This window comes from Mycosarcoma maydis, chromosome 18 (assembly GCF_000328475.2).
Source record: "Mycosarcoma maydis chromosome 18, whole genome shotgun sequence".
NCBI classification, from domain to species: domain Eukaryota; kingdom Fungi; phylum Basidiomycota; class Ustilaginomycetes; order Ustilaginales; genus Mycosarcoma; species Mycosarcoma maydis.
In genome coordinates, this window is record NC_026495.1 from 248,522 (window position 1) to 268,387 (window position 19,866).

Sequence of the window (19,866 nt, forward strand, 5' to 3'; positions counted from 1 at the left end):
CTTATATTAAGTTAAACCTAATTCATGCACGACGTAGTAGTGAGTGGTCGTGAAATTTCTAAATTTAGACTTCGACTTGCACTTGGTCCACGTGTGATTTACGATTGCGGTGTGAATTGCGAGTGGCTTGCATGATCACGCCAATCCATGGTGACTCGTGAATGGTGGAGGTGAGATACTGTACATTGCAAATCCGATGTGGTGCAAGTGGGAAGTCAACTCTTCGCAAATGGAGTGCATGTCTTTGGATGTATGGTCTAGAGAGCAGCGTGAGCTTGTTCGAGGCTTCTTGCGCGTTGAGACAAGTCGGCTGCTTGCATTCACCGATGTTGCAGCTCAACGCGCATTGCGATCGACCTCGGTCCATCAGTCGAAAGCCAGTAGCGGTATCGGGTTCAACATCCCGCGGACCCCGTCCGAGCGCTGTCAAGCCCTTTTTTCCCGCTCAATGTACAATCTCGCGACCAGCTTAGAGCACCAAGCTGAGCAAATCGAGATGCACCCTGGTGTGAATCCCAGCTCCGCGAAGCGCGCGAATACAAACGTGAAAATAAACCGCGTCACTATGGTCGGCTAGTGAACCTGGCGTCCGAGGCTGGTGCCCTGCGGTGTTGCTGCGGTTGCGACAGAGATGACAGGGGTCGCGATGGTGCTTCTGCAACTGCAACTCTTGATTGTGCTTGTGCTTGTGCTTGTGCTTGTGCTTGTGCTTTTGCTGCTGTTGCTGGTACTGGTACTCCTGATACAACCGACACCGTGGTCGATGATGGCGCTGTTGAGGCTGGCATTGCTGTAGCAGTGTTCGATCTGGCGGTGGATTCGATGAGCGCGGGCTGGACGTCATTCGTGCCAGAACTTGTCCGAGTAGCCCCCGATGCTGCCAACCCAGCGTAATACCCCGCGTACCAACACTGCAGCTCCCTATCGCTCGCTCGTTCCACCGAGTCCGATTCCAACGTTATCCTTGCCGCCTCTCCGCGTTCCTGAACCTCGTTCACATACTGTCCGAACTGCAAGCTGCCGCTATCGACAACACCTGTACCAGCATCTGTCTCGCCTGCCAGCCCACTTGCTCCGCCTACAGCCGCCTCGTTCTGAACACGCATCGGCAGCACGTATCCGATTCGATTCGGCGTAGTTTGCACGGTCTTGATCGCTTTTTTCCACGCCATGTTGCCTGGCACATGTGCATGCGGTACGTGCGTCACGATGGGTTTACCGCGTGGCTGGAGTGCTGCTGCTGGTGTCGTCTTCTTGTTCGACTTTGCTCCACTGACATGTGCTCCCTCCACCGTCACTAAGGCAACAGTCTCGATCTCGCTGTGCTTGCTGGTGTGCTTGCTGGTAAGCGGTCGATCCGAAGTGGAAGATCGACCGATGTTGTTCGCGTTCGCACTGTCAGCCTGTTGTCGTTGAGCCATGATCTGCTGTGCGTCCAGCTTGACCTGTTGCGCAAGCAGCGAGTCGTACGCGGGCGCATCGTGCCACAGCGCGCCCTTTGCCGCCGCATCACCCGCTCGGTCTCCGCCGGTGAATCTCGGCGGTGACACCTGGTGCATCGAGCAGTACTGTGACAAGGCGGCGTTGAAGGTCGAGATGATGCTGGTGGCGCCGAAAATCTCGGTATGCGTTAGAATGCGCCCGCCTCCACCAACAGCAGCAGGTGGTCGATGCGAGACTGGTCTTGTGGTGTGCGAGTCCGCGCTTGTCGCGTTGTGCAGGCGACGATACTCGGCCACGTCAGGGATGGCGAAGGGCAACATTCCGTCTTCGTCCTCTTCGTCTTGATCTTCGTACTCATACAAGCTCGTAGCTTCGCTTCCTTCGCACCCTTCCTGTGCCGAATCGTACTCGTAGTCGTCTTGATACGCTAAGTCAGTATTTTGTGTTTTGGAGTCACCGGTATACGGCTGCCCCCACTCGTCGTACTTCCAATCGGAATACGACTCGTCTGCAACCTGTTTCCGACCTAGCTGTGAAGCCGAATCACGTTCATCCTGAGTGGGCTTGTTTCTTTCCTTCTGCTGTTCACCTAGAGATGCGGTGGGACTCGCTTGCGTTTCCAGCTCGTCTGCTCGCATCGCTCGGTACCCAGCGTTCTCTTGCTGTGGCCCCCAGCTTGCAGATGGGTCATAGGACGGATCGTCCCAATGAACCATGGTCAAACGCGCAAGCTTGCTTCTTTGTTTTCCAACGCTCGGCTGCGCACCGGGAGAAGCAGTTTTGCGTTTCTTGGCTGCACTCGCATTTGCATGGCTTGCATTCGCGTACGGTGAAGCTCCGGCTTCGCGCTCTGGCAACGAGAGCGGGGCCGGTGCGGGCAGAGCGTCCTCGCTCAGATCGCTATACGACACGAGTCGTCTGGACATCTCCAGCCCCACTTTGATGCCTCTACCAGCAAGAGATGAGTCCAAGATCCTATACGACGCAGAAAGTGATGGGCAGTACAACGCAAAAGGCGTAACAAGCCAAGATTCGAGTCGTGAGTCACGAGTGTCGTGAGTGTTCGCTCCGTGCTTGCCGAATCTTGAATCCGACTCCCGAGGCAACCAAAAAAAGTAAAACGTTGGACCCTGAAGCAATCACGAACTCACTCTGTGACTCACGACTCGTCCTGAATCTTCAAATGCCCACGCTACGTGTTCACAGTTTCATGATATTTATCACCACAGCTCGTTGCGAAGTGCACCGATCCTCACCAGATGGTTGACGTGAGATTCAGCATAGCGACATATCGAGAACACTTTTGATTGAATGACTGTGAGGGCATCGGCATTCGAATCATTACCACTCAAGACCACCACCCGCCTTCATCCACCTCGACCTCCTTCTTCCCCTGACTACCTGCTGTGGATGCAAAAGAAACCGATCTAATCGACCTACTCGAACGACCGACCAGCTCCACATCCTCGATGTGAACACGCGGCGCATGCATAGACGCCCAAGCGCCCGTCTTTTGCTTTTCGACCGCCTCCCATCCATCGAACGTCAGAGGTGACGCAGTCAGCGTTTGGAGCTTAGCTTCCAGCTGTTCGACCAGTTTCTGGCTCTCTGTATACTTTCTCTGGACCTCTTCGTGCACCGAACGTTCAACAAAGCTGTCCTTGATCTCGACTAGCTCCGTCTCCATTTCAGAGAAGCGGTCGTCGTACTTCGTGAGCTCCTTCTTCATCAAGGCCTCCCTTTCAACGCTATCATGTAGCTGGCGTCGAACGTCCTCCAGCTCATTCGCCTTCTCCTCAAGTAGCCGTAGACGTATCGCCGCTTCGGCGAGCTCTTCAGCCTTGCCTTCGAGCTCCTTGACGCGTTTCTCGCCCTCCGCCAGTTTTTGGTGACTCTGAGCAGCTTTTTGCTTTTGCGTCGCAGAGAGTTGCTGCAGGTTGCCGATCTTGTTGTCCTGCTCGGCGATTCGCTTCTCGAGCGCTGCGACTTGGCCTTCTGCCTTGGATGCACGTTCCAACACCGACTTGGCCGAGTCGTATGCCTCGCGTTCAGCGACATTCGCTTGCTCCAGTAGACGACTCATTCGGTCTTGAGTTTCGACACTGGCAGCTTCGGCTCGGTCGACTCGAGCCATCGCGTCTGCCACAGCCTTTTCGGATGCTTCTTGCTCTTTAGTCCTTTCAGCCTTGAACGAGGCGAACTCGGCTGTCAGCTGAGCGAGCTGGTCCCGCAAAGAGTCTGATTCTCTGCCCAACGAGGATAACTTGGCCTCGGCTTCAGCTTGACCTGCCTCAGCGCGTGCCGCACGCGCTTCCGCCTCCCTGAGCTCCTTTGCTAGATCAGCATTCGCTTGAGCCTGCTTTTCAAGCCAAGCTGTCGCATCGCGATGGGACTCTTCGCTGGACGTGTGCTGAGCTTCAAGTCGAGACAAGGCCTGGTAAGACGAGTCGAGCACCTGGTAGACACTAGCCAGCTCAGAGAGCGTCTTTTCGGCAGTCTCCCGAGTGAGAATCTTGTCCTTCGCCAGATCTTCGAGCCTCCTGTGCAGAGCATCTGTGTTCAAAGACGCTGCGTTAGACAAGGTGGACGAGCTGTCCTTGATCTCCGCTTTGATCTCGGCGATCTTCTCGAGGATAAGGCCTTGCCTTTCGCTTGTGTCGTTCGCGCTGGACAAGAAGATTTCCGTCTTGGCATTGATAGCACCCGGCAATTCGCAAAGAGTGCGTTCTGTGTCCTCCTGCCTCTGCAAGATCTTTTTGCTGAAAGCGCGGGCCTCTTCGTGCTTGACAATCAGAGGCTCAATAAGCGCAAGCACCGGGTTGAGGTCGACCAGATGCTCAATCGACTGCTTACCAATCACCTCGGCCAGCCTCTTGACGAGTGCGTCTGAATCGATTGGTTCGCTTTTGAGACTCTTGACCAACGGCTCGACAAGCTTGATTGTCGACTGAGCGATTTGTGTCGAGGATGGCAAAGCTTCTAGCAAGAGATCCCGACTTCTCTGGTGTTCTTCGAGCATGCATCGTCGCTCCTCTGACAAAACCGGGCCCAGGGCCGAGCCAAGCTGATTGGTGAGTCTGTCGGCAAGCGTACCGTCGCTAGACGCCTTGTCCGCAAGCAAAGGAGGCAAGTGCAGCATGAGCGCAGAACGGATGTGTTCCTCTACAGAGCTGACAATCTTGCTGAAGGAGCGTTCGAGTCCATGCATTTCCGACTCGAGCATGTGCTGTATGCTGGAACGGTCTGTCGCACCCTTTTCGGAAAGCAGGAAGAGGTTCTCATCCAGCTTGGACTGCATGGCCTTTTGCAGCTCGACATCGGATGCCGATTGGAATTCTTTGGCTGCGTGCAAATGCAGCTGGAGTGTTGATTCAAGCTGGGTCATCAGACGCGCGGTGACGACCTCGGCAAAGTCAACCAGTGGACCAGAGTCGTTTGTGTACTTGTCATTTCCATTCGGCTTGACGGCGGCCCCAAGATGCCCATTCTTGTCCAGCGCAGCCATCACCTGAGCCAGAGTCGACTCAATCTGATTGCGGAACTCGCCCAACTTGACGTCGAGAATATCCTGCACATAGTCAAAGTCCCACTCGCCTGGCGCATCAGCAAGGCTTGAGTTGGCTGTCTTGACATCTGAGGAAGAATTCCTTTGACGTAGTGGTCGAATCGTGCTTTGGGTCTCATCTGACGCTCTTCGAGCATGCGAGGCGAAAAGAGCAGGAGTGAGGCGACTATCCAACGCTTCTTCCATGCGTTTGAACATGTCTTGCACCAGCTTCTCCTGATCCAGAGGAAAGTCAGACACGCTGGCAAGATTGCGTGGGTGCGGCCGCACCTGGCCCATGATGGTGACTTCATCGAGAATCTTGCCAGCCCATCCCTCGAGGACCTTGTCCATGCGTTCCACAATCTCTTCGATAATATCGGTGACACTCTCTTCTTCGTCCTCGTAGTCGTCTTCGTCATTACCTCCAACGTCATCGGGCCCTTTCTTGCCGCGACATGACCTGCGGAATCGCCTATCAAGAGAGGACATGCTCATTCTTGAAGACGTGCGGCGATCGCCCCATCGAATGGATGGGACGTGTCCAGCATCAGAAGTCTGTGATATCGAGGGAGAATGGCAGCTGCGAGGTCCAGAAGGGATGTGCATGGGCTGTGTGCGAGGTGCAAGTCGATTGGAAGCAGATGGTTGCCAAGCAAATGGAGCTTGGTGTGTTTCGCTTGTTTCCTGCCCACTATCGACGTCTGCAGCGCGCGAAGGCTCGACGGCACTTTTGTTGGCCTGTTTGTCCACTGACGCCAAGGTCGATGCGGAAGACAAGGACGGTCGAGCTGCACCCCGGACATCGTCTTTGGAAGCACGCCCGACAGGGATAGCTTTGCTTTCAACATCCCTCGAAAAGAAAGTCGGGTCAAGTATAGAAGGCAGATCCTTGTCAACAGCTTGCTGACCTTGCTGATCCCAATCAGGCAACGAAGGACGCTTGAAGCTGGTCGACCCACCAAGGAGCTGAGAACTTTTTGCCCAAGTTGGCACGAACGATGGGGCATCAGCGGTCAAGCGGGATTCGTGTGAGACAGCACGCTGCTGCTGTGAATAGCCCACCGGCAAGAAAGGCTGAGGACTGTTCCTTGCCAATGAACTGAAAATGCGCAGGGGACCTTCGATTGTTGCCGCTGAAGCTTTTGGCCGAGGAGGACTTGGACTGTACACAGATGAGCGCTCGTCTTGACTGTCGTAATCGATGGGACCATAGCGGGTACGTTTCTCTCGACCTTGCATATCTCGGTTCTCGGTCTCTCTGTGGTCGGCACCACCATCAGCACTAGTTACTGCGATGCTTGGTGATGCGGACAGTGAATTCTCAGGTACTTGCAGTCGCTGGATCGCCTTGAAGGTAAACAAGCCAGGGGTGAACGGAGCCGCACCCACATTGAGGTGAGCTGCATTCGTGGGTGCGTCTCCTAGAGCACTGGAACCAAAGCTGGATGTCTTGATGCTCGGTAGGCGGAAGTGCGCTCCGGCCGCTTCTGGTGCAGTTTGCATGCTTGGCTGTGGAGCAGACACAGACCTGGTGGAGGCGCTTGTCCCGCCGAACTTGAACTCCTTGGCATCAGGATTGAGAAGCGAGATTCCAGAAGCTCGGCCCAGCGTCCCAGACATGGGCGGACAATTGCCTGAATGGACAGAGCTCGACTGCACTTGAGGATCCACGTCAACCGTACATGGGTTGAGAGGAGGGAAGCGAAAATCTCGACTAAACTGCGGTCCTTGATCAGGCATGTTGGAACGATCGTTGTGACCAAAGGTCTGTGAGTCGTCGTCGATGTCACAATGCTCCTGTTCCGAGGGATTGCTGATGGTATTACCGTTGCGCGGGTTTCGCTGTTGCTCATCTTGCCCGTATACGCCATTGTGATGTATATCGGCTTCGCCGATGCTGCTGCTGGGAAGGGTGTTGTCGCTATAGGCCCGACCTCGCTGACGCTGCTTGCGCTCTCGACGAGCTGCACGTTCAGCGGCACGATGCTGTCGACGTAAGATACGCTCCTCCCTGGCGGCCTCTTCATCCGAGGGGTTGCTGAATTGCTCGTCCGAAGGCGTCAAAGAGTCTTGAAGGCTGTCATCGTTGCTGGCATGAGACTGGTTGTCGTCGGCATAACGATCGTGACCGTCGCCGAAAGCAGACAAGTGGACACTGTTATGTCGTGAACGCCAATGGTCAGCTCCATACTCGTTCGGTTCTTCCTCGAAGTCGGAAGCGTCAGCATCCTCGCTTGGGTTGGTGCGTATTTCGGCCTCTTCTCCGTCAAACCCAAGTTCGTCATTCTCTTCGCCATCATGGCGTGAGGTGTTGACAGAGAACCTCGAGGCTTGCCTGACGTGCTTGCTGGTAGTCCCGTTGGGTGCCGCATTCGGACTTTGTGGCTCGTATCCGAAACCCCTTCCGAGATCCTTCCAGCTGCCGACGCGTGTATGCCCTTCAACCGCAAGCTCAGCGCTGGGCTCTTGCTCGCCATCTTCTTCAGCGATATTGGAGAGATAGATTTCGGACTTGCCAGCGAAGGCTTCGGTATCAGACAGCGGCTTCTGCGGCAGATCTTGAGCTTCCGAAGGAGGCTTTGAAGGGCCTTCGTCCGAGTTGGCACGGATCATATCCAGAGCGCTGAAGACCTCGGGGCCAAAGGGACCGCCTGAACTGGGCAAGCCGAGCGACATGGTATGGTTATGAGTGGTCTTGAGCGATGGGCGAAGATTGAGATCAGAGCTGTCGCCGCGACGGCGAGCAAATGCTTCGCGCAAGCGATTGGGCAGGTCTGTCTGAAAGCGGCCAAACGGCTTATCTGCGTCGCCAAAGTTCTGTGCTGAGTCTAGTCCGCAAACCTGGTCGGAATCGTACTGTGATAGCTGCTGCTGCTGCGACTCCAAGAAACGATTAAGCTTAAAGGTTACCATGCCGGGATCTGCCGGTGTTGAGATAGACAGGCTGCGACCTCTGCGATCAAAGGTAAAACCAGCTGTGCTGGGAGGTAGCGGAATTCCTTGATGAGCCAAAGGCGAACGCGGCTCGTGATCGGTCGTCGCGGCTTCCATCTGCTGCTCTTCGTAGCGCAATTCGAGATACTCATCCCAAGCGCTCATGCCTGGAAGATAGATCTCTATTGTATCTGGCAGACCGAGGGAATATGGCCAAGGTTCGGGATGGATATCGCAAGTGACGATTTCCTCCCTGGGGGCTTCAAAGAAAGGGACGAGATCATGTTTATCTGAACTCAACGGTTGTCGTTGAACCCATCTGCTACGCGTCAGGGCGGAGGCACGAGCATGACGACTCTTGGCTGAACCTGGTTCGCTAGCACGTGCTCCGGTTTCGACGCCATCAACATCGCTCTTTACCTCTTCCCCAAGAGACTCGTCCTCTGGCTGGGCGAGCAGTGCCTCGTCGTCTGGCAAAAGCTGTTCTGCTGGCAAGCATACGACAACCTTCTTCCTAGCCTTGAGGGCAGCAAGGTTGGCAGCAAACGCGGCTGGATTCATAGAGATGGAAGGCGTGGAGTTATGACCGGTGGTCTTGAGAGGCGTGACAGGCGGAAGTCCTTTGGCTCTCCTAGGCTTCATGTTTCCATTCATCAAGCCCGCAGGAAGAGGCAAACCGTAGCTCATCTGAGCTGGTGGCATGACGAAAGGGCTCGCTGCGCCGGAGAAGTTGGGCGAAATTGGAGACGGTGGCCCAGTGTAGCTAGGCGAGCGAGACATGTGGGGCATGTGATTAATGACAGGCGGCGTTGCAAGAAAAGTAGGCAAGCCAGTGAGCTGGACGCTTCCCGGGTTTAAGGCGTGACCCAGCCTGTGTTGTGGGACCGGCGATCGGGAGGCATTTGCAAAAGATGACAGAGGGGGATGGTAAGGAATTGGCGTCGGAGGCTCGACGATGCTGGGTTTGACTGCTGTACCAGGGACAAAAGGGCGAGAACTAGCATTCATGTGAATCATACCGCCCGGCACGCCGCCGCCAGATGCCATTTGATTCTGTATCTGCGATAGCTGGAGCAAGGAAAAGGAGTCCGAGGATGTCAGAGATTGCAGATGCGCGACATTGTCGTATCGATTCATGCGAACAGACTTACCATGGTTGAAGGACTGAGATGATCTGGCGCGTGCACAGCAGCATCTGGACCAGACGAGGATAATAGCGTAGGGGGGGCCGGCTGACTAGGTGCTGGTGTAAAGCTGTTTGCAGCGCCGCTGGGCTTAAACACAGGCGCAGCAACGTTGAGACTGCTGCCCTCCATCTTGATGAGCTAGACAGGAAACTTGTTCGATCCACCGAAAATTTCGAGTAGAGCTCTCTCTTATCCTCTGTAAGTTGTATGCAAGAGCACAGTAAGATGGTTTTGGCCAAAGAGACAATTTCTATCTCTTCAGGGCCGGACCATTGAGACAGCAGCTGAAGAAGCTCGATGTGGAATCGAGGGCGAGGCGGTGAAGCCCCTTCGAAAGAGGCAGTGCGCGTCGAGGTTGTAGGTTGTCGGCAGTTGGAGCGAACTGTTCTCGAGACAATGTTACCATCTGATAGTCATGTGCGAGACCAGTCCACTGCGATTCGATGGCTGAAGGCCAAGGCTAGAAGGTTCGTCAGATGATGAGAAGGAAGTGAAGCACAAACCTCGAGTCTGTGGATCTTGCAAAGCCAAGCATGGAAGGCTCGAAGCACTGCGTGTGTCTGTGTGCGTGCTCTTGTAACCTGTCACACACGCCACGCTTACAATCACGAATCACGAATGGAACAGTGCACAACGCTCTCCCACAGTCTGTTAGCCGTTGGCGGGCAACAAACCGTCCATTATTCGTGGTTGTGTGCATGCGTGGGCCACAAATCCAAAAGGAACGAACGGTTCAGACATGCCACTCTCACGCATTCCCGATTCTCGCACGCACACTGACACACGCACACACGCACACAACGCACACACGCACACGCACACAAATCTGCGGTGTGTTGGTTGTGCGTGTTCATGCAGGTGAACCTTCGCTTTCGCTCTTTGTTGAACATGCGTAGGAGCGTAGGGCAGGTGCAGCGCAAGATTTGATTCCAACTCCGCTTCTCCCTTGCTAAAATCACATTCGTGATTCACTCACGACTTTGTTAACTAGCGAAAATAAGAGCGGCAACCCCACACTCGCTCGTCCAGATCCGACCTCCGACTGCGACGATCAGCAGTGACAAGACAAATTCGCACATCGAGAAGGCTTCGAGTTCGCTACCTGCTGTAAAGAGACAAAGAGGCAGTTGACTACAAATTAAGTGAGGTCGTCGACTCGTAAGAAAGCCTGCTTGAGGAAGTATTCACAAAGGCGGTAGGATCGGCAAAGTGCATGTCTCAGACGCCGCCGCCGCGCCCTCGCCAAACACAAAAGAAACAGACCAACACCTCACGCCTTATTTTTTTTCGGGTCTCACGAAGTCAGTCACAAGTGGTCTAACACTGTTTTCTGTGGACCACGACCTGTCCCGTGATTCGTGATTCACGATTCGTGATTAGGTTGGTGTGGAGGAGATCGTGAGTGACCTGCTCGGGACGTCTGATGCTTCGTTTCCTTCTTCTCATTCGTGATCGAGACCATAGTATTGGCGGGTCAGGTCACAGCCCTCTGCTCCACGGCCTGCTGGACGAGATGACCAAACTCGTGTTATCAGCATCTAATTCGGAGCTGCTCCAACAGCTGGCATGGGAGTGTGGGTCGGATCTACATGCTTTGCAGTCACTCAAGGCAGCTCTACGAGATCAACCGGAAGAACCGAAAATGACAGCCGATAGTCCGGCTATTCCGACCACCACTGCATCCTCTGCTTCGGCAGCTCCGATCGTGCTTGATCATTCTGTGCTCATCCATGTCGCATCTTGGGCGTACAGCACTCCCAAACCAAAGCAGACAGTGGTAGACCCAGTCAAACTCAAATTGTCCTCTTTGGTCACAGGCTCACACGTCTACATTCCCCCAAAACCCATCTTTCAGCGGTCCAAACAGCTTGAAGACTCGTTGGCAGCCATTCGAAAGGCACAGGAAGAGGCTGAGTATCTACGCATCTCTTCCTCCACCCTCAACTCCTCTTCGGCTTACAAAATTCCCACGTCGTACGTCAACATTGCTGGCGTAGACCCGACCCTTTCCCTCAACCAACGTATAACATCACACACCGCGTCTCCCCATCTCTTTTGTCGAATCGGATCACGGCAAGAAGAGGAACAAGCCTGGAAAGATGCCCAACGTCAACTCAGCGTGATTCTCAACATCTTTCTATCAACATTGGCCACTGCTACCGCAGCATGGTGGGCAAGTGGAAACGCGAGTGTGCCTAACAAGGTGCTGACGAGCATGCTGGTAGGGCTAATTACGGCGGTAGCGGAGATCGTGCTGTACAGCAGGTACAGCTCATATGTCAAGGAGAGTAAGAAGATCAAACATCACAGAATGAAAGGCTCTGATCTTAAGGTCGGAGTGGGAGAGTTCAGACCGTTGCAATTGGACAGAGGTTCTGGGTTTGGGTCAAAGGGTGGAACTTAATTGACACTGTCTACAAAGGAAGAACCGTCATGACAACTGCACAGACTGCATCGCGCCATGACAAGGAAAATGCATGACATTCATAATTACAATTCATTCTTGTAAGACTGTCTCTTCGCTTGATCTACAACCTGTCATTCCTTTCACGTTTTACGCTCGCTCGCGCCATCACTTGTCTTGTGGGCAATGCTGGACCACAGCATACTTTCCTGATACTCTCCATTTTGGGTCTGCGGCAACCACCTCGGCTTCTTGTCCAGGCTTGAGTCCAACACATACGTCCGCCTTATTGGTTCGAAGGGCCAGAATCTCAATCGTGCCGGCGAGCGGTCCCAAAGCCTCGCGGAAACTCGTATCCGACTTCCATGTGGCGTCGGAAGTAAGCTTGCGGTAGTTGAGATCGCCCTTGAAGATAACAAGGTCACTCTTGGTCGCCAACTCCTGGTGCAGCTCAGGAGCGTAATAAGCCATGTTGGCGTATGAGACGGGCTGCGTCCAGAAACCGTTGGCTGCACCGGTATCGGCTCCGAGAGGAGTGTCGAGGGGAACAGAAAGCTTGAAACGGCCATCTTCCATGTACTTCATCCACCTCCTGACCATTGCCTGGACTGGAGTCTGCGAAGACGGTGTTTCGTCCTTGACTGTGGTCGATCGACCTCGGCCATGTCGCTCGTCACCTTCATCGTGGATCGAAAGCGACGAGAAACGAGAGCTGTCCATGACGTACGATCTCGAAGGAGAGATGGTCTGCGAGCGCGCGTTCTTGAAGTAAGCTGGGTCCATCTGGAAGCTGCGGCTACCAGCAGGAGCACGCCCACGTCCCGTCGAATCGACGCTGCCGTCCCGAGCCTGAAGGTGCAGACTTCCTGGAGGGTGAGGAGAGCGACCACGCTCCGAGCTGTCCGCCATCTGCAGAGAACGAGAGCCAGCAGGCTGTGCGCCCTGCCCACCACCGGAGGCGCTGTACGAGTATTTGCTCGGGTCAGCCTGCAAATCACGGCTTCGACTCACGCTGCGGTGTCGGTCCTGACCGGCATCCTCCTGTCGTGCGAAGAAGCTCGGCTCAAGCAGCGACTCGACCGTGTGTCGGAAGTCGGACGGCGTGACATCCGACACGAACCAGGGCATGTTTTTGGGGTGAAACACCACTTGCTCAACGTGAGGCGTCGTAAGCAACCAGTCGGCAAAGATCATGTCCGTCACCAGCTCAAAGCCAGCATTGTCGAGCACAATGTCGACTCGTCCACCTGTAAGTGACGAAATCTTCTTCCAAGCCTGGTCGAGGTCGTTGGCGAGGATGAACTTGCTGCGCGCTTGCTGCTGCTCCCGGCCTGTGGTCTGAAGAGCTTGCAGATCGGCGTACGAGAGGTTGGTGAGCAGACTGAGATCAGTGGCATTGCCCCACAGCGACATTTGCGCCATCTCGTGGAAGAGGATCTCACGTCCTTCAGGAGTCGATTCGGGGCCTTTGTCCGATGAGAGCGACTTGGCCACTAGCTCCTCGATGGTCACAGCGAGCGCACTGATGGCAGTGCCAGAGCTTTTGAACGTGTCGAGCTTGGTCTTGGAGAAGGGATCGTACTGCTTCCAATGCTCGCTACGCGCAAAGAAGCTCCTCAGAAGACGATAGAGGTAGCACTCACAGAACAGCCAAGGTGCTGTAAACCAGGTCCACTTTTCCTTATCGATGGTCGTGTCGAAAAGCTCAGTCGAGGGGCCATGATCGGCATCCTCACCTCCAATGACACGAATGGGCTCGAGTGGACGATCACGGCTCATATCATGCTTGAGCGCAGCCACCTTTTCGATGATCTTTTTTCCCTCTTCGATTTTTGCCGACTGATTGGTCCGCGAGTATGAGAGCGCATGGTTGGCACTGTAAATACCATCGATTACTTGGGTTAGAATGGCAGGCCAGCGGTGGACAGTGGATTCGTATGCGAAGCTCGACTTGTCCTGAGCCGACGATGGCGGTACAGGAGGAGACCAGACCATCTTGAAAAGGCGGCGACTGTGGTCAAGGCACTGATATGGAATGGGAGACTTGTGGGAGACTTGAAGAGGTTGTTCGACGCTTGTGAACTCAGCGAGGATCGGAGAATGAGGTGGTGGTCGTGACGGTAGCCATGACTATAGTGATGACGGATGAGAGATTGAGCTCCACTGATTGGTTGTAGGCACTTGCGAGTTGATCTGACCGCAGCAGTAGCGTCACGAGGCCAGATGCAGGCTCGTGCGTCAAATTCGTGATTAACGTATAGGTAGGGCCACTCGTGACTGCAGTCACGAATTCACAATTGGGCAATGAGAAGCTTACGAAGAAACGTGGACTTGCATGTTGCAAAAGAGTCACGAGTCACGAATCACGAATCACGATTTTCACGATTCACGATTGTGACGGGCAGGTCGGAAAAGTGCAAGGTCACATGTTGCCTGAACTAGAATTTCACCGGTCCGTAGCCAAAAGAGCCAGCCCCATTCGACACGGCAAGCTCCGCATGCCGCTCGCAGTTTCATCCCATCTCTGTGCCTCTTTCTGCAAGTGGTGGCTCCTCATATACCCCGCCCAGAGATTGCTGCCGAGGAGACAAGGGTGGCACACACTCACCACAGGTACAGTTACGAGTATATTGTGCGAGCATGCCCCAGTTTCTTCCTCACTCGAGTTTTCTGGCCTTTATTCTGTCTGCATTTACGGTCAACGGCATCCCGGCAATATATCAAACTTAGTGTTGATGGTACTTCATAAACCCTGCTCCCTCCTACCTGCCCAGTCGTCGCAAAGATGGTCTCAATTGCTTTGGTATCATCGGCCCTCATTAAAGCTTTTCCCTGTTCATCGCAAATGGACACCCTTCCGGGATTCAATTCGAAAGCGAGGATGCCGCCACGTCAAGTTACTTGAATTGCAGTCACGTCACACAGATACGATATCGCCAATAGAGCATGGAACAGGTCAATGGTTTGTTGTAGCCGGAAAAGCCGGCATTCAACTCATACCAGCACCGCTCGGATGACCTAGGTGGCACATCCAAATTCGCGTCTTGTACAGTCGGAATAACTCCTTGACAAGATCTCGAAAGTCGACGCGCATCGACGCCGTATAGTAGAACGTGAGCTTGCGCCTGTCCCACTGCATCTCAGCAGCTACCACGCTCATCGGTAATCCTCGTTGCATCACTTTCGAGATGCACAGCTGCAGAGCTCGCTCCTCGTCCTGTGCCTTGGAAAAGAGCGTGCTTGTGTCGGCGGCAGTAGCTTTGGTGAAGAGCCGCTTGGGGTTGATGGTGCGCATTGGACGGGTGGAAGCGATGCTCGAACCGCCAGATGCTATCGTCGCACCCGTGGTCGAAGGGGGAGAGCCGCTTCGACCCGAAGCGTTCGACAACGTCTCATCGCTTACATGAGCTCCACTGAGCTGGCCACCAGCTCCTACCACCGCCGTGCCGATCGTCAGATCCGACTGATGCGCAAGGAATGCTTGTACCTGCTCGACCGTGATGCTGTCGTTGACCACTGTGCCAAGATCTTTGCCTCGATCGGCTTCTACAATGACCAAGTCACCGCGTTGAATGGACTCGCCATTGCAGTTCGAGGGCGAAGACGACGGTGACGTCGAACGGAAGAATAGATCTGTGCGTCCTTGCTTGAACTCGACTATATAGAGTGGCGTGTCCTTCGACAGGCTCGAGAGCGGCACTCCCTTGCCGAGATCTTGCAGCTCTCCGGCTGTGCCTGCGCTGGAAAGTGGTCCACCGGCTGCTCCACTACCCATCATGCCACCGGGCGGCCCCATCGAAGACGGCGGCATGGGTCCCAGTGCTGCCAGGCTAGAAAAAGTCAAGTCGTTCTGCGAGCTAGACATGGGTGTCATCGGATTGGCGCCGCCAAAGCCAAGTGGCGGCTGTGGCAGCGGGAGAAAAGCGGGAACGCCCGCCATCTGCGGCATGAGACGACCGCCTTGCACTGCAACGACGGCAGGCGGAGGAAAACTATAGGCAGGCGTGTCATTCAGGCCGACAACCGTAGAGCTACCACCACTGCCGAACTGGTCTCGTGGCAAGGATGCAAGCGGCTGCGAAGCTGTGAACGATTTGGCCTGAGCTGACAGGCCGCGACCCGTGCCAGGACTGTTCGCAGCTGTATCGCCGCGGGCACCGGCGGGGGACGTTCCAGGACTTGCGCGCACGGTGCGGGTGCCTTCCAACTGGTTGTCAAAGATTGAGGCGACGCCAGCTGCACGAGGGCGTCCTCGCACATCGCCTTCGCCAATCGACATCTGACGGAGCTGCCTCGTCATCTCGGCCAGTGTGCGTTGGCCATCGCCTGGGGAGAGCGCTGCCATCTGCGAAGGCGTCATCTGGTCCCAGCTGGCTGAGAGACTCTCTTTGCCGCCGCGAGAAGCACGAATCTGCGTTGAATCGGCCAAGCCGATCGATCTTGCGTCGAAACTGCCAAAGCCACCTGTGTCAGTGGCTGATGGCATTGACGCGGCCTGTGCGCTAGCGTTCGTCGCACTGTCACCAGACAGGTCCGAGCGTCGCATGCCGTATGGCGACGTCGGCTCAGGACCATAGTCGCCGGCGAGATCGTCCATGGACAAAGCCAAGCTGCTGCCTGCAAAAGGATTGAAGCCCGGAAAGACATTACTGACGCTGCGATCTCGTCCGTGGCCTAGAGCACGGGTCCATACTCCCTCTTTGCAGACGCCGGTAGAATTACCACCCCGACCATTGTCGTGCTGAGCATAGGTTCCAACTACATCAAAGCCAATGGCGCGTCGATGGCCTCCAATGACGCCAGCAGACTCGCGAACCGGGCCCGTTCCCGCGACAGAGTGACGTCGAGACTCGGTACCAGCGGCAGGACGCTGCACTTCTTCGTCATTACCTGCGATCGGTGCCTCGGGATAGCTCGATAGCTCTGGAAGGTCGGGTGTCGCACCAAATGGCGAGGAAGTATTGTGAAAGCTGGAGCGCGACGTGCGTAGCGAATGGTCAGAGAAGTCGAGACCAAGATCATGAAAACCGGCAGGCGAGCTCAAAAACGGCGAAGGTGATGCAGGCTCTTGTACGTTGCGGACGTACGAAGCGGAAAAGCCGCGCTGCAGCGACGGAAATGGCCTTGGCGGAATGCCGGAGTTGGAAGTGGCGCTACTGGTCAGCGCGTCGGTATTGGGGCCTTCCCAGATGGTTCGAGAAGAGACCACTGAAGCAGGCGCGATTCGTCCGGCAGCGTTGCTGGTCCATCGATCCACAAAGGGACCGCCGCTGCTGTGAAGGGCAAGAGCGGCAGCGCTGGAGGCCGAACGATGACGCGAGGCACGCATCGCTTGCTCCATGTGGGAATAGGATTGGTTTGCATCGAAGCCCAGCGTGGAGCCACGTCGACTCTCGGAGAAGGCCGGTCCTTCTTCCTGCATTGTCGCAAGGATGCCACCCGACCTAGCTGCTAGAGACGAACGTGCCTCCTGAGAGCTGTCGAGCGGATGGGGAGAACGGGCGACACCAGCGCGACTGAGAGAAGCCTGCTGTTCAGAGCGACTCTGGGATTGGCTGGTGGACAGATCGAGTTTGAGTCCAGACGGAGGCATCGATGCGCCGTCCACCGACGTAGCGGGCGAAGTTCCATGTCTCGCGTCGTCGCCGTTGAGCGAGGCCGGATGCGAAGGGTTGGAAGGTGTAGGAGAGGAACCGGGCGAGCTCAAGGGTGCGTGACGTTGAGCCTCTTGCTGAGCCGTGGTGTATGGCTTTGACTCACTCATCTGCATGGCGTGTCGATGAGCAGAATCGTACGTTTCGGTCATGATGCCGACAGCTCCCTGATTAAAGAGCCAGGACACCTCGAGCTCGGTGCTGCAGAATGAAAGGCACTTGGCGGCTCTGCGACCGCAGTGCACTACGCTGTGATCTGCAGAGGAACGCTTTGGCGCCTGTGACTGGAATGTGCCCGACACTGGAAATGTCGGTGCAACCGGGTCAACGTGCGCCTTTCGAAGTCTAGATCTAAGATCGACAAGCGTCTACGAATTTTCGAGATGACAATGTCGGCGCGGAAGCCAACGCTAACAAGGATGTAATGCAGTTCGTCGAGCCGGTGTTGTGAAGACGTTACCAGCTCACGCTTGTCGATGGCAAAGGAAAGTCACACTGCACAGAAGTGGTGTTAGAAAGTGCAATCCAACGGAAGAGCCGGCCACAGAGGGGGCGAACTCTGATGACCTACTTGGCTTGAGAACTCGGCTTTGCACGGAGAGTAGGCCAACTGCTGAAGCAATCGAGCTCGCTCGATTGTCCACCGAATGTATTCGTGTAACTTTCTTGTCGTTGTATGTCGATCGAATCGATCGAGCCTGAGGCCAGAGAGGAATGCCTTCACAGATTTCAGGCTATCGTTATTGAGAAGGATGACGGCAAGAATGATGCATCAAGTCGATGGTAAGAGGTAATATGGGGTCAGTGGTGAACTCGAACGATATGAGCACGAACAAGACTTGAAGCTCGCTAGTGGTACGATTGGGTCGGAGAGTGGGATAAGAGACAAGCGGTGGATGAGTCAAAGGCGTTGGCGTTGGCAGCGGCGGCCAAGGCTAGGATGGCGACACTGATGGTGCCACTCAAACAAAGAGTCGCGTCTCAATGACGAGGATGAATGCAGCTGGAGATCGTGATGGGGGATGTAGAGAGCTGAGGCCGGGTTGATATATGTCAAGGATGAGAAGGGGGAGAAGGGTGCATGAAAGTGAAGGCAAGTCCTCCGACGCAGAGCTGAGCTTCCGAGACATAGTCTTTTAAATACATTCGGAAGGCATCCCGTGCGCATTCAAGCTTTCACTGCCCCTCTCTCTGTGTAAGTGCGGAGAGACCCTTGGCGTTCGATCGCTTCAAAAAAAGTGCATCCAAGTGATCTTGGTGCGAACAGACCTACGTGAAGCAACGGCACCGACACGGGCCGCTGAGCCGTCGCCTCAAAAAAAACCCCCCAAGGAGCAAACCAACCAAGTAATCAAAGTAAGCCAAGAGAGGCGCGGTGCAGAATAGCGCCAGGAGGGAAGATCAGCATGAGACGTGGCTCTCTTTCTAGCCAAGGTGGCCAAGGAGCCAAGGAGAGGAGAGCGCGGCTACAGGACTGTGTGCCTCATCTGAGAGCAACGTTCGCGTCGACAGGCCATGGTCACCTTCCATCCAGTCACGTTGATTCATCGGCTGGCTGCTTGTCACGTTCTGTAACGAAGTGAGTATGCGCCGTGTGATCTCGTTCAAGGAGATGCGTGGATGAGTGATCTCGACGAGACGGGAACGGAAGCACGCGACGAGTAGCAATCACGTATGGCAAGCCAGAGCAGCAGGAAATTTCGCTGGGCTGAAATACCTTTACGATCGGCAGCTTCCATAACCCTAGCCAACATGCAGCAGCCGAACCACGGTTTCCATGTTGTCATGTGGGCGCTTGTTTGGCATTGACGCATGCCGAAGCACGCTGACAGGCCAGGTCCCGGAAAGCTGGCTAAAGTTCGCTAATGGTGTGACAAAAAGGCGGGTTTTTTTTTTCTGGAAGCAGCACCCTTTTGCACCCTTTTGCGATGCAGATTTGGTCCAGGCGGACGTGGAGAGGGCGGAACAAGAAGAACGCGCGTGACGCACTCCACATGAAATCTGCAAAGTCATCAAGCGTCGAAATCGAGGCGACTTGTGTGACAACACGAGGTAACAGGCTCGTGATGCGGGCCCAATCGGAGCCAGAGCCAGAGATGGAAAGTCAAGATTAATGCAACGGCGGGAAGAGCGGCAAAGGATAGCGATAGCGATTGTACCATAAACACGCTATTTGCGTCGGCCTTTTTTCGCAGCCATAGCCAGACGCCAAATCACCGAACAACGAACAACGAACAACAGAGGCGAGCATCCAAGGCAAGCGCAAAAGGCATAAAGAGAGTGGCTGTCTGGTGGGCGCAGCAGAGCTTCAGAATGCCGCTCAAATGGTCATTCACGTTGAGTTGGAGTGCTGCTGGAGTCCTGACCACAATCATCTCTGGACATGTCCCCGTGTGCTTATAAAGCAGTCAAGTGACTGGTGCAAGTAGAATGGCAGCAATCTGCACCGCTTAGCGAAGCAACCTCGTGATTCAAGTTGCCGTGATCCTTGTGAGAGCGGATCTGCCGTTAGCATGAATCTCACTGCGCTCGAGCAAGTGAAAGACAATAGCAACGGCGTAGCTTTTCACACCAGGTCTGTCGAGCTGCCGTGCTTCTGTGCTGCTGTGCTTCTGTGCCTCTTGCAACCGCTGATATGGATGTACCGATCCACTCTGTATGCAACACGAGCCAAGGCGACGCTAATGCTGTCGGCGC

At 55.0% G+C, this 19,866-nt stretch overlaps 5 protein-coding genes across 5 annotated transcripts; 1 reads left to right on the top strand and 4 right to left on the bottom strand.

Moving 5' to 3' along the window:
* Positions 1-563: 563 nt before the first annotated feature.
* Positions 564-2,369, bottom strand: UMAG_10349 (uncharacterized protein; the record flags this gene model as incomplete). The annotated part of the gene is made up of 1 exon (XM_011393614.1): positions 564-2,369. The coding sequence occupies one exon, from the start codon at positions 2,367-2,369 to the stop codon at positions 564-566; it is 1,806 nt and encodes a 601-aa protein (XP_011391916.1).
* Positions 2,370-2,791: 422 nt separating this feature from the next.
* Positions 2,792-9,240, bottom strand: UMAG_10350 (uncharacterized protein; the record flags this gene model as incomplete). Its single annotated transcript, XM_011393615.1, has 2 exons — positions 2,792-8,992; positions 9,076-9,240. 2 exons carry the CDS (start codon positions 9,238-9,240, stop codon positions 2,792-2,794), a joined length of 6,366 nt encoding a protein of 2,121 aa, XP_011391917.1.
* Positions 9,241-10,624: 1,384 nt separating this feature from the next.
* On the top strand, positions 10,625-11,515 carry UMAG_05520 (uncharacterized protein; the record flags this gene model as incomplete). Its single annotated transcript, XM_011393538.1, has 1 exon — positions 10,625-11,515. One exon carries the CDS (start codon positions 10,625-10,627, stop codon positions 11,513-11,515), a length of 891 nt encoding a protein of 296 aa, XP_011391840.1.
* A 168-nt stretch (positions 11,516-11,683) lies between these two features.
* On the bottom strand, positions 11,684-13,510 carry UMAG_05521 (uncharacterized protein; the record flags this gene model as incomplete). The annotated part of the gene is made up of 1 exon (XM_011393539.1): positions 11,684-13,510. The coding sequence occupies one exon, from the start codon at positions 13,508-13,510 to the stop codon at positions 11,684-11,686; it is 1,827 nt and encodes a 608-aa protein (XP_011391841.1).
* A 994-nt stretch (positions 13,511-14,504) lies between these two features.
* Positions 14,505-17,321, bottom strand: UMAG_05522 (uncharacterized protein; the record flags this gene model as incomplete). The annotated part of the gene is made up of 1 exon (XM_011393540.1): positions 14,505-17,321. The coding sequence occupies one exon, from the start codon at positions 17,319-17,321 to the stop codon at positions 14,505-14,507; it is 2,817 nt and encodes a 938-aa protein (XP_011391842.1).
* Between the last annotated feature and the right edge of the window lie 2,545 nt (positions 17,322-19,866).